This window comes from Amblyomma maculatum, chromosome 1, assembly GCF_055883805.1.
Source record: "Amblyomma maculatum isolate TAMU_Amacu chromosome 1, ASM5588380v1, whole genome shotgun sequence".
Taxonomy (NCBI): Eukaryota; Metazoa; Arthropoda; class Arachnida; order Ixodida; family Ixodidae; genus Amblyomma; species Amblyomma maculatum.
In genome coordinates this window covers 58,294,008-58,307,726 of record NC_139344.1, presented here as the reverse complement: position 1 = coordinate 58,307,726, position 13,719 = coordinate 58,294,008, and the positions used below count along the sequence as shown (strand labels likewise).

The 13,719-nt window shown below is 45.1% G+C and overlaps 1 protein-coding gene across 1 annotated transcript; it reads right to left on the bottom strand.

Moving 5' to 3' along the window:
* Positions 1-4,900: 4,900 nt before the first annotated feature.
* LOC146202460 (nose resistant to fluoxetine protein 6-like) lies at positions 4,901-12,901 on the bottom strand. Its single transcript, XM_084584695.1, has 5 exons — positions 12,813-12,901; positions 12,613-12,735; positions 11,010-11,317; positions 9,846-9,988; positions 4,901-7,198 (listed from the first exon to the last, which is right to left on the bottom strand). The coding sequence occupies exons 1-5, from the start codon at positions 12,845-12,847 to the stop codon at positions 6,950-6,952; spliced, it is 858 nt and encodes a 285-aa protein (XP_084440821.1). The 5' UTR covers positions 12,848-12,901; the 3' UTR covers positions 4,901-6,949.
* Between the last annotated feature and the right edge of the window lie 818 nt (positions 12,902-13,719).

Genomic DNA, 13,719 nt, shown 5'->3' with positions numbered 1-13,719 from the left:
CAACTCAATCTCTTTCAGACATAAGAGGCACATATATGCCTGATGCACCATTTTCTTCTTATCACAGGCTTTGAACGATAGATGCAAAAAAAAATTTCTCGAGGGTCTGATTTTCGCTGATGCAAGAATATGGCAAGACGAGTGCAAGCTAGGACTTCATTGCATTGTTTTAAACAAGCAGCAGCCTCCAAAAAGAGGTCCGACCACGGCTCTCTTTCTGTGTGTGTGTGTGCGTGCGTGTGTGTGTGCGTATGTGTATGTGTGTGTGTGTGTGCGTGCGTGCGTGTGTGCGTGTGTGTGTGTACGTGTGTGTATGTGTGTGTGTGTGTGTGTGCGTGTGTGTGTGCGTGTGTGTGCGTGTGTGTGTGTGCGTGCGTGTGTGTGTGTGTGTGTGCGTGCGTGTGTGTGTGTGTGTGTGTGCGTGTGTGTGTGTGTGTGCGTGTGTGTGTGTGTGTGCGTGCGTGTGTGTGTGCGTGTGTGTGTGTGTGCGTGTGTGTGTGTGTGTGCGTGCGTGTGTGTGTGTGTGCGTGTGTGTGTGCGTGTATGCGTGTGTGTGTATGTGTGTGTGTATGTGTGCGTGTGTGTATGTGTGTGTGTGTGCGTGTGTGTGCGTGTGTGTGTGCGTGTGTGTGCGTGCGTGTGTGTGTGTGTGCGTGTGTGTGTGTGTGCTTCTGTGTGTGTGCCGTGTGTGCGTGTGTGTGCGTGTGTGTGTGCGTGTGTGTGTGTGCGTGTGTGTGCGTGTGTGTGCGCGCGCGCGCGTGTGTGTGTGTGTGTGTGTGTGTGTGTGTGTGTGTGTGTGTGTGTGTGTGTGTGTGTGTGTGTGTGTGTGTGTGTGTGTGTGTGTGTGTGTGTGTGTGTGTGTGTGTGTGTGTGTGTGTGTGTGTGTGTGTGTGTGTGTGTGTGTGTGTGCATGCGCGCGCGCGCGTGGTGTTACTGCCAGTGGTTACGGCACTCGGCTGCTGTACCCAAGGACGTGGGATCAAGTCTCGGCCAGGTGGCCACGTTTCGATGGAGGCGAAAGGCATGGCTTCTGTATACTGTGCGATGCCAGTGCACATTAAAGAACCCTAGAGGATCGAAATTTCCGGAACCCTACACTTCGGCGTTCCTTATAGCCTCAGCCGCTTTTCGACGTTAAAACCTATCAACCGAACAAAACCTATCCTTCGACTGCAGCTCATTCAGTACTAATCAGTTAGGCTAAAGCCACCATCATAGTCAAGAAATTACCCTATCATGATGGCAACAGTGAACGCGTAATGAGAGCGGAAAAACTTGCCTGCCAAACAAATAACTGCTCTTGGTTCTTTAATATTTACGAAATTCAATTACGCTGCTAAGTGTTAGAGTAAGGGGCACGTAAGGATTTCAACAGTACCGCTGTAGAAGCCGCATAACACAGCTACTGTGGCCATTGATTGGAACACCCCAAGGTAAACAGCGTAACCTAGTTTTTTATTCTTCCTTTCGCTGCGTTGCACCTGAAGCGAGCAGAAAGGGAGTGTAAGAACATTGATTCTTATTTTTTTTTATATTGTTACTGAAATAACGCACTCTAATTTATATCCGAACTCTACTTACTTTCCGATGAGATTAGCTTACGTTCCGTGGGGGTGACAAAAATAAAGCTTTGACTTCAATGCTTTTGTATCGTTCTTGTACGTTTTTACAGGCGAGGGTTTATAAATGCAAATAACCAAAACATGTATCAGGGAAATTTGTTATGTAACATTACGTGGTATGCTGAGCAAGGGTGTTTTTCCTTTTTTTTTTTCCTTCGGTTGGTGCAAGCTGATCAGACCGCATCAAAAAGCACCCGGGTAAACTTAAAACTGTTCATGGTTCTATCGTCTTCGCAAGCTCGGTGCACGGTAAACTGAGCGTCGTGATATCAAGCCTGACGGCTTATCATAATCATGATAAATGAACTGATAACTGGACGTTATTTTTGAAGGCGGGTGAAGTCTGTGTATTTACCCAATAAACTACTACGAGTTAGAGTTTAACTGCGTCACCCTGTCTATTGTTTGATCGACTTTCATACGTGCTATATTATGCCTCATGAATATTTTCGAACTCCTGTACTTGACACAGACAGTTGTACGGTCTGCATTTTTGGGATTTATCGTCGGGGTTGTCCACGCCAGACAGCAGCGCATGGTCGGCTATACGTAAATAACCATTGTAGAGGGGGTTGACGAAAAGGAGAAGGCAGGTTGCGCCCCACGGGTATTTTACGCCAGCAGAGATCGCAGCTCTCCCAAGTGATCGCCTCGCAAACTACCAAACGAGAAAAGGCTCTGGGCTTCCTGTGACGGTAACACCATCCTGCTGCGTTAAGCGCACTCCATTTGGAGCACAATGTCCTGATTGGGCGAGTGAAAGCTGAATACCAAAATCGCTCAAATTATTTATTTTTTTCCAGAAATGTGAATTACGAGGCGTCTCCACTTTCATAAATCATTCGCTCAATGGAAATTCTAATGCCTCGCGGAGAAACCAAAGCTGATTTAGACAAACCGAGTAATTACGCCAATCCTTAGGGGAAAACAAAAACGCATTATCCATTTCTAGTATTCATCCCTTTGCAGTGTTGCGGTTATTGTGTGTTTGGCATGTATCGTCTTTGCCAAATGTAACCAGGCTGAGCGGTTTGCTCTTTAGCCCTGTATTGCGTCGTTTATGGAACATCTCAAATTCTCAATCCCATGTACGGGAAGAAAACCACTCCCGCTTATCTGTGAAGACCATTTTTGCCTTTGGGATAGATCAAGGGCTCTAAACACACCTGAGAAACAAACCTTGCAGCCTGGTTACTGATATAAAATAAGGGCTGATATAAAATATGGCTCCAATAAGAAAAGAATGTTTATGCTGATATAAAATATGCAAAGGCTCCTTGCCTTTTCTTACTGAGCTCTTGCTTAGTTATCGCTTAGTTTGCTGATATGACAGCCGAGGCTTGAATGGGTTTATTTTCATCTTTTTATTTGTGAATTTGACCATGTGATGTCGGAACAGTTGTATATACTGATGCTTCACACTAGCTTCCGTCACCTATACAGGTCGCCTGCGAGCACTGCGTTCCCAATGGATGATGTGAAGAAGCCAGTGCAAAATACGGACGAAGGACGATAGGGAGGACATGTTCACGAGCGCTCGTGAATGTGCCTTATGTCCTCCTTCTTGTCCTTCGCCCGTATTTTGCGCTGGCTTCTTGACATCATGCAACAAGAACTAACCCTGTAGAAAGCTCTCCTGTATCCCAGTCGAACTGCTCTTGAGTTTAACCGGCGTTGAAATGCGGCTGCTGCGGCCAGCGTTGAGCCAGCGACGAAGTGTTTGGTAACAGGAGGCCAGCTAGGACCACTCAGTGAAAACGTAGGCTTTTCAGTGAGTTCACTTCTGCCTACCGTAGACAAAAACGACGCTAAAAGACACGCACAGAAGGTTAGGGGCACACAGCATGAGCGACGCATACTGTTTATCCTCCTTCGTATGTCTGCGCCGTTAATTCCGCGCTCGTTTTTCGTAATGAACTCATACCAAAGCGCCCAATCTACCATTGCGCGGATCTTAGTTTAGCGGAATAAAATAAAGAGACAGACCACAAGGTCACATAGAAATTCATTTAATGACATGAAAATCTTGAATAGCAGGTATGTATTATTTCATGATACCAACACATACAATACAATATTTACAACATACACAAACGTCTAAGTGACCAGGACGAATACTAGGAAGAACATCCTAGCTGGAGGTGTCCGGAGAACATCAGAATCTGAACGGTAGGAATAGGTGGGGACCCCACAATGCAGATATCCGCACTGGGCAAACAAGAAAAGAGAACCCCGGATTCAGGAAGCTTTTCGCAGATGAGAACGGTCTGTGATTCGACCTCTTCCCTTTCCTTTCGGCGGTAATTAATACACGCATGCACGTTTGACCATCAATCACGGACCAAATGCAAATGCGAACAGCTTCATGAACAGAGTGCTATTGTGCTGTTGACGCCTTTAATAAATGCTTCTTGCGTTTTGCGTTTGTACTCGTGGGGAAGAAAAGGTGGCGTGTACCGCGCGTGCGACGAGGCTGTATGCAAAATGATGTCCGGTTGAAAGGCCGTATTCGTCAAAGCTCGACCAATAGGCGTGTGACGATTAAGTAATGAAGTTTCGCGCCAGATATTTTCGCCTAAAGATCCGAAATAATGCGCAGAAGTGGCCTAATGACACCACGGGCAGCGCACTCAGCCCATCCTTTAACGTGCGCAGCAGAAGTAACGTAGTAACGTAATGATGTCACTGTGCAAGTATGTTAAAGCGCTGCTCGAACACAAAACATTGGCAAGAGAAAAATATGCGACTACTACTCTGCTCACCAAAGATGTGAGGACCCTAAGTGAGTTATAAATTTATACAGTAGTACGTTCTCTTAATTTAATTCTGGGTCACAAATAAATAGATCGGAAACAGGCAATGAGTGTATAAAAAGGGGGGGGGGGGGGGGGAGGGAGAGCGAGATCACCGCATATGTAATGAAATAACCGCGTATTTGTTCGTGAAGTAAGAGAACTATCAGCCTCGGCACTCGTCTCAGACAAATTTGCAACTATATAATTTATAACGTTAAGCATATCAGACCGACTAAAAAATAAAGCTGCTGTTTCATAATGAGATTTGCAAACTTCGTAGAATATGTATTTCGATACAGGGATCGAACTGGCCATAAACCTGAAATGTCTGCAAGATGCACTGTGAAAAGTAAACATCCTCTTGGCTATAGATGAAAAAATTCCTCTAATTCTTAACAATTTTCAGCTCAGCTACGCATTCATTAAAACTCCTTGCTTCTATGTCCCAGCTCCCGCCCCACCTCCCCCACCCTACCTCTTTACCATTGTCTATCCTTTTCTTTGCACAAAATGAAGGTGAAACTGTGCAAAGTGCAACAAGTAATGGCATTTGAGATCTGGTGAAACGTTTGCGATTTGAGTACTTCTATGAAATAACTTGCACAGCGCTATATTGCCACCTAGTATTGCCAGGGTACCACAATTTTAATGCACGTAACGAAGGACTTCCCGACTGATAGCACAGGACCAATAAGAATGAGAAAGCTCCGTTTTCTTCGACACCGATTCCGCCTTTCTTCATTGTGCGACTAAATAAAGAAAAATAACTAGTTGATGCTAATCTGTGGCGTATGAGCTTTTCTTTAAAGCATATATACATAAATGTCTCGCAGAATAACTTATTGCGTAGATCTTTCACACAGAGTCAACATGGTCCAAGAACCGCACTGGTTTGTGGCTTATGCTCTATACATGGCAGTGCTGAAATGTTTACGGCACTCCGTTATCTCTACGGTATAGATACGACATGACCAGAAATCACGAGGACTTGACCAGATAGTTGGCACAACCGAGCTCCTGTGTATATAACGCTCACTGAGCCGTACGCCGTTGTGGTAAGAGCACAAAAATATATGCTCCGCTTCGCGAGTGCCAGCAGCTTTTAATGTTATCGCTGATGGTGAATGAGAGCTCGAATGGAGTGTGGTCAGTTTAATATGGTGTATTCACGATTGATAAGCGAAAAATATGCATCATATGAGATATGACGAAACAACCAAACCTAGGAGGTAGTGAGTGGCTTTTCTATGTACAAGAAAATGCTAGTTCTGTCTTTTCAATCGACAAAGCCGCATGAAAGGCTTCAGATTCTTCCACAAGCACTCGTATAGCTTGAAGGACAGCTCCGCACCAGTACCGCCAAGCGTCTGCTGCAAGACATTCTTTTGAGCTCGCAATGCTGGTATACCTCCATGTTCCCGTCTATGTTCCTCACGTTCTGCCGACATGAATCTGTTATGCTGACCTGACCTGTGTGCATAGAAACACAACACTGAAAAAAAAAAAAACATAGCATAACATAACATAACCATTCATGGCCTGCGCGAAAAAGCTTGAACTACTGCTCTTTAAAGACATCTTCACCAAGCAGTTTTTACTATGACCCGCGAGAACCTTGCACGGAGCGTTATTTCTCTGTTCAAGTTGGGAAACTCAAATGCAACAACAATGCCATTGACCTCACCATATGCAACTGAAAACCGACTACGTTCTCCCTCCTCTCTTTAACTCACTGTTCATTCATGTTCCTTCACTGTTCTTTTGAAAGTTTGTTTGTAGCGACGTTTACACGGCCGCGACAAAGTGGCTGCTAACAAAATCGCTAAGCCAGACAATGGTGGCTCGAGACATGGCTGTGAATACTAAATTGCATGAAAACGCGAAGACGAGTAGTGGAGAAGCTGTAAAAGAAGCACTTCCGTCGGAAAAAGCGAGACTGTGGTGTTGTCCTCTGGGAGCACTAGCTGGTGAACCCGGCGAAAAAGTGGAAATCACTGAAATCGGAAGGGAATGTGGCCAAGCTGCGGGCTCTTAACTTTCAGCTGAGGCCCAGTGGGGCACCGCCATCGCGAAACCATCGATGCCCTCCACGGTGCCATATCGCAGCTGTGGCTGCACCTACGGGCTGTGACGCACTCACAATGCAGCCAAGTAAATGCCGCCTAATGTTCTGGCAGCTGCCCTCCGTCAAAAAACACAAAACGGAAATTTGCTTCAGGTTCAAAGGCCGGCTGGTAAAGACGTTTCTCCACCCTCGGCGGGAAACGCTCCTTGAACCACGCGCAGCAAACCTACACAAGCTGGGTGACTTTGCACTGTCGTGGCGTGGTAACCAAAGTCCTGAGCAGGTGTTTTTCGTGCTGCCTACAAGGCTACACACATCAACCGGTCACGAGTCTCGCTCGGGAAGGCGGTGGCATCCGCTGTTGCACAAGCCTCGGGCGAAGAGACCAGCGCCGTTGCACGGGACGGCTGTCGCATTTAAAAGTGCTGGCGTGAAGTGGCGACTGTTGCCTTACGAGCACAGTGGATCTAAAGACGACATTTTGACTCGGAGATCACGTGCTGCTGGGCAGAGGCCACCGTGACGCATACTTCTTCCCGGCTTCGCTCGGCCTGCAGGGCGTCAGACGTGGAGTCCTTCTGCGCATCCGCCTGGATGCGGCGAGTCGCTGGAGCCAGAATCAGCTTTTCCAGCGATGCGACGGGTGCCTCGCACACTAGGTACAGCAGGTAGGCCATCAAAAACGACATTGTCAGACAGCCGAAGAAGTCTTTCACCTGCGTTCATTCCAAGGCAGTGAAATGAACAGTCAAACCTTTGTATATGCTGACCAAGCCTGGTCATGCCCAGACGTATAGAGCTCGATCGTAGAGCTTTACGCTAGACTCGAGCACTAATCTTCACTTAGTAAATTAATAATGTAGTCACGGAATAAAAAGAAGTTTATAATTATAGCTGGCGCTTCGTTACGTGCAATATTCTAGAAGACTCTTAGTAAGCATTGCACAGCAGAACGCTAAATCTCATGTTTGCGACTGACACAGCCCTTATTTCAACCTTTATATGCCGCACTGCCGGTGTAGTATACCGGTATCGTCCCGCTCTTATACCACTGTTGCAGGTTCAATGCGCCCGGCCGTTTGATATGCATTTCAACGCAATGACGCGCGAAGTTCTACGTGTAATGAAATTCCAATCACTGCTGATGACAATTAGTCAGCAACTATATAAGTTCAGGTGGTCGTTGTGATTCTACATTCTTTGTATTCATGAGGCTCGCTAACTGCCGTTTGAAACAGCGATTTCAGTTCGTCATTAAAAACCCTGCACATAATAAACGAGAACAGATAACTGAAACATGAAGGACCTTTGCTGAAAACTTGACAAGACCCCTTGGCGGAGCTTTTTTATTTTCATTACCATTTAAAAGACCCATCCAGTGGATAACCTATGAGGGGGTGAATTTCACAGCCGATTATTCTTTCCGTCATGTCCTGAAATATGATGGGTCGAAGCATGACAGTGTTGCTGAAATAATTTTAGTCGGTTTTGGTGCGTACATAAATTGGCGATAGATGTACAGGTGTCCGAGTAGGTGCCACACACCCTTGAATTGGCACGTGTACATGGCGACAACAGCCTCACCAGCTAGTCACGTTCAAGAACATGTTACTATTTTTTGCCGTTGACGAACATTGGCAAGGAACCGAACTATAAAAAGTACCCTAAGCATTATTAGCGAAGCTGTCTCCGAGATTAATTTCCATTGCACCCTCGTAAAAAAAAAAAAAAAAAAATTACGTAACGCTAACCACCGTATCAGTAATTCATCAGCATGGGGCTAGTGTTTCTGACCTTGTCTCCCAATATGCTCCTTCCCGTCATCCAGCCATAAGGAGAATTTACTGAGTTAAGTACGCGCGCAGCTGAAACGATACCTGCAGCATATAACAAGGCTGTTTTAGTTTCTGCCCAAAATAACTGCCCTTTATAACACATGAATTTGTTTGCTTAAATTCCCCTTTTTCACAAGACTGCTCATGCGCGCTTCTTTCCTGGTTGAAAACAAGCCACTAACCCCAGCTGCGCATGCGCAGTTCTTGACCTCCCGATCGGCGCAGCCGTAGCCGATCTCTGAGGCCTTGTGTAGTTAATATTAGTAACAGGCGTATGCGATAGATGGCGGTAGCTGTCAGGAACACACACCATCATTTCGCTGGCGGCTTCATCTCCCAGGGGTGTTTTCAACCAGTAGCAGACGAATTTTCAACCACTCCTAGAGGGCGCCACATTTTGTGAAAAAGGAGGATTATTACACTGCCTTTTGCCACCAATCCCGGAAAGAAGACTTCGTTTTAGTAGTCTTAGCAGAAGGACAAAGTAAGCCCAAAGTAGAAGGAACTATGTTTCAGACGTTATAGATAGGTATTGTTTTGTCACCAAGACAAATATCTTCAGGCTTTGTGAACCGTCAAAAATGGCATTTATAATAATAATAATAATAATAATAATAATAATAATAATAATAATAATAATAATAATAATAATAATAATAATAATAATAATAATAATAATAATATAATAATAACCTTTATTTCCTTTAATATAAAGAAGGGAGCAGCCGCTAAAAAGCTGTTTCGAAGAGCAGCTCGACGGGGCGACTACCCCTGTAATCACGGCAGCAGACAAGTCCCGCTTACATAAATGTATGAAAAGAACAATAACCGGTGTACAAAAGGTCAAGGTAATGCAAAAAAATACATTTAAATTATGCATAGACGCGCCAGAAGACAGTACAGTTTGCTTAAAGATATGCATTCATATCAACATTTCACGGATTAGTTTAAAGGAAGTAACAAAACCTTACCGCTATTAGGTGAGTATTTATTTAACATGGTAGGAAGACTTCTCACGATATAATAATCTCATTGGAATGTTGCATTCTACCAGGCTATGACTCGCTTAAGTCATGCAGTTTTTCGGAAACTGGATGTGGTACCAACTGAACACGTGCAGGATTCACAAAACACATAGTAGGCGTAGGTAACTGGACAGCACAGATGATTCAGCTTTGTTCTTCATGCACGTGACTGCCCTGTCACTGTTGCGAGCAATTCTTATTCCACTGATAAGCATCGGGCCTCAGTCCTCTAAGCTGTGTGCGCAATGAAGTCAAATTTACCGATGCAAGAGTCAGAGACTTCGAAAAAAAAAAAGGGGGGGGGGGGGGGAACAATAAAGAAAGCGTTCCGAATAGGCGTTGCCAACGAGGGCGGCAAAATTAAAGTGTCGGAAATGGCTGCCGCTCGGCAGGGCAGGTCACATAATTTTACAAGGTTCTGAAAATCATCTTCGGAGACTAAAATGAAATAAATGAGCTCCTGAATGATATAAAAGCAAAAATACTTGGCTTGCAGCACGTACCAGGTTGAAGTGTTGCAAAGACATTCGCTCTCTCATAATGCCGGCGCGAATGAGGTAGAGCGGGGAATGGATGAGGTAGGCACCATACGAGAGCCTGCTGAGTGGAATCAGCGGCTTCCACGACAGAAATCTGTTGGCGACGCCTGTGGGCCAAGATACAAAAGCAGAATAAGCCAACCTCATGCGCTCTGGCTACTTGTGTCAACCGTAGTCATTTCCCTCTTAATCGTTGGTATAAGCAATGCATTGTGAAGGTTTAGCTATTATTTTTCCAACTGCCCTAAGTATTTGATATATTATTTTCTTTACGTCGACCTTAAATATCTACTTTGTTATGACTGGTATCAAGTGAAAAAAAAAATTAATTGATGGAGAAACCACTATAAAAAATCGTCAGTAAAAACATTAGCTTATGCGTTCAGCTCAATGCGCAAAGAAATCAAGCTGGAGTAGAAGGCGAAGAGCGTAGCGTAGCTTTAGGCTGTTCCTTATTTTATGGAGGAAGCAAATTATATGGAAAACAAAAGCAAGAAGCAAGCAAAGTCAAAATGTCACAAAACAGACACAATCACGTAATCTAATTATTAAGACGTAGATAATCAGTTCTCTTTAGCGACAGAGCACTCGATGGCACATTCACACTTCTCCCCTCAGCCAATAGATATATGACACTCATACCATTTCACGTAGGATTAGCGACTGGAAGAAGGGAGCCACGAGAGATCTTTTTTTTTTTTTTGCTTCGAAATCAAGAAAGAGCGCAATTACATCTGCGATAGTCTGCTGGAAAGCGTCCAGCATGCAGCTGGCACACATTGCCAATAGTACCCATGACAGTGGTCAGTCAAACGTCGTCCGCTCTAGGCAACAACATATACCATGCGCTAAACAAAGGTATACATCGTAGTAAACAATGGCTTCTAACACTCGCTTAACCTGCTATGCTGTAAGCTACTGATAAGTTCAGTTTTCAACCCGCCTACATTGACACGCTGCTTAGTATCGAGCTATTTTGATATCGAAACAATCAGCAAGAAGCCCATGAAGATCATTGCTCAACATTTAGACACCTGGAGGAGAAAAATACCAAATAGTAAACGAAGAAATCAGAAGTGATATTCTAATAAAAGTTGTCCATATCGCATCTAGAAACGACGTTCTCACCTCCACGGCCGGAGGCGCAAGCGAAGACGACCCAGGAGAGGGACAGTGCCCATGCCAGCTTGCTGAATCCGGCGTAGGCCACGGCGTCGCCGCCCCTCCACGAATCCCCGCGCAGCCACTTGAACGGCCCGAAGACGACGAGCAGCGCCAGCATTGTGGACAAGGCCCAAAGCGAGGCGCGCGCCCAGCGCGGCAGCTGCAGTCCGGCATTAGCGCTGACCACGTAGCCCAGCATTATGCCCACGGCGTAAGAGGTGACGTGCACGTACGGCCGATAGTAGATGAACTTCATCATATCCAGTGTCTTGCTGTGCGCGCCAAGCAGAAGAGGAGTTTGGTCATTTAAAACAGCACGTCTTTATCCACAGCGCAGCGCTAGACAAGAGGTGACACTCTTTGCTACAGCCGCTGAGCGGTACGCCAAGAGAGAAGGTCATTTACGTGCAGTTACAATGGCTCAATTAAGGGTGCAATCAGGGAAAATTTCGCGCTGTCCTCGCCCCATGTTAAATCATGAATGGGCCAAACAGTCGAGCATGTTGTGGCTCATCCCTCAACACCTTACAAGTATCTTAGAATTTTGGAAACTGCTCCACTCTGATTTCCTTCAAAAAAAAAACATAGAGGTTAAAATATCCCCCTTGAGTTGCTCTGTGTTCCCCATTAACGACTGAAGGATGGCTCCGGTAGCTGGCATCCAGGAAAGCTGGACATGCGGATACCTCGCTTTCCAATTGTTATTTATAGGGAATATTTTAGAAACGCGGTCATTATAAACTGAGAACAGTGCGGTGACTACACGCTTTGAGATATCTTCAAAAGATATTTTTTTTTTTTTGGTGAGTCGATAAGCACCAAGCCAAACAGTATTTGCTTTGAAGGACGAGAAGATGGAAGTCAGCGGACAAACGAAGCCGGGGGTTCCTCAAACCAAGGTGCCAGCCCTCATTTAATCGTGCAAAATCAATAGGTGGGGGAGCTGGCAAGGCACTTTAAAAAATGATGTGCCAAACAAGGATACACTGCGAGCGAAAGCTGGACACAGCGCTCCTTGTCCTGTCCTTCCTACCTTCCATGTATTCTGCTTCTGACTTTTTTATATAGTTGAAACTGATAATAGTGTTTCAGGGCAACACTGAATTCAGGGCAACTGTTTGTCTCTTCTCCCATGGGAAAAAAAATAATTAAATAGGGGCGGAGCTCTCTCGACGCAGGAACAAGACAAACACAGGCTCCCCTCTTTACAATTTCTTTTTTGTGCATCTCGCAGCTGAGGAAGAACGGATTAACGTAAAGATATTATTTTTATTTTTATTTTTATGTGAATTTTATCATTCAAATTGCCGCAGCACACCGTAACTGCAACGCGTCATCTCTCCAGGGAAAGTCCACCCAAAGCGAACTGCGTCCATTATCAAAATGAACCTGACAAAAAAGCGCTGCATTAATTCCTTTCTGCGCACTTATGATAATTAGGTGAACACAAATACCCGCCACCATTACAACCACTATGTCTGCTACCAAACCCAGCTTGCACAGCTCGCCGTTTTAGGCCTTAAAAGAAGCACCCAATGCGCTCCCTTCCAAACCGACATGCGCTTACTCGATCTCAGGCTGGCCGTACAACGGCAGGGGTTGGTAGGAGTACAAGTAAGCGTTGACGGTGACGGCGGCTGACGTCCCGATTGCCAGGGCACCCGCGCAGAGCAGGCCGAATCTTGGGCGGCTGGAATGTAAACACATGTCATCGATCTCCACTCCGTCATGAGAGCCCGCCGCACTCGGGTGGGAAGCTCTGTTTACCTCAGCATGACGACGGGAATGATCCAGATGAACATGTAGATTTGCCAGTCGACGCTTACGTACCAACTGTGCTGGAGGCACTGCACAACGGAATTACAAGACTTAACCCTCGGCAAGTCTTTTTCCCACTATACACCTTGGCATTCATTTTCAGTACAAAAGTGAGGTTAATGTTAGGACACTGGTTGTCATGGGGCGCCGATTATACGCACTTAATGTCTTCAAGTATAGCGGCAGTGATAAGAAGAAGAAAAAAAAAACACTTCCATTGAGTTTGAGGAACTTCTTACCTCGCAACTGCTGACAGTGAAACATGTGATTGGAAGCCGTTTCTTCGATGAAAACTTCAATGGCCGTGCAGAAACTTTCCTGTAAACTTAATAGTATTCGTGCTCCAACACATCTTCAATTCAGCTACTTTAGAGATTAATTTTAAGGCACCATCGCAGATATCCTCGCATCGTGTTACAAACATTGCCTCGTCATTTGATGCACAGATCCAGAGGTGCATGACTGTCATCAATAAAAAATACTGCTCTAGGATATTCTTCCACAACCACACCGAACTTATTTACTGCACGTGACGCATTCGCGAACAGGATTTTCATTCAAATATATACCGCAACAAACAACAGCTCAGTTTTGTTTTATTTACCCCGTAATAAAGTTGATAAGCGGGCGCCAACTGTTTTGGAAAATTTTAGAAAATAATTTGTAAGCTTGTTCCATGTTTCGATGTTTCATGAAAACAAGAAGAGAGAATAAAGGCTTACGCTGCCAAAAACAAGAAAATAAATCAAGAGTACTTTGCCATGCTTTTCCTATGAACGTAGTACGTTCAGAGTGCTTTTTGAGTGGAAATTCAGGAATTGCAGAACCCATGGATGAAACATGGATTGCACATATA

Coding starts and splice junctions, on each gene's coding strand:
- LOC146202460 (XM_084584695.1), bottom strand. CDS start 12,847: ATGTTCATCTGGATCATTCCCGTCGTCATGCTGAG. Junction 12,736..12,812: donor ATTCCCGTCGTCATGCTGAG/GTAAACAGAGCT, acceptor TTTACATTCCAG/CCGCCCAAGATTCGGCCTGC. Junction 11,318..12,612: donor TACGGCCAGCCTGAGATCGA/GTAAGCGCATGT, acceptor TGGCGCGCACAG/CAAGACACTGGATATGATGA.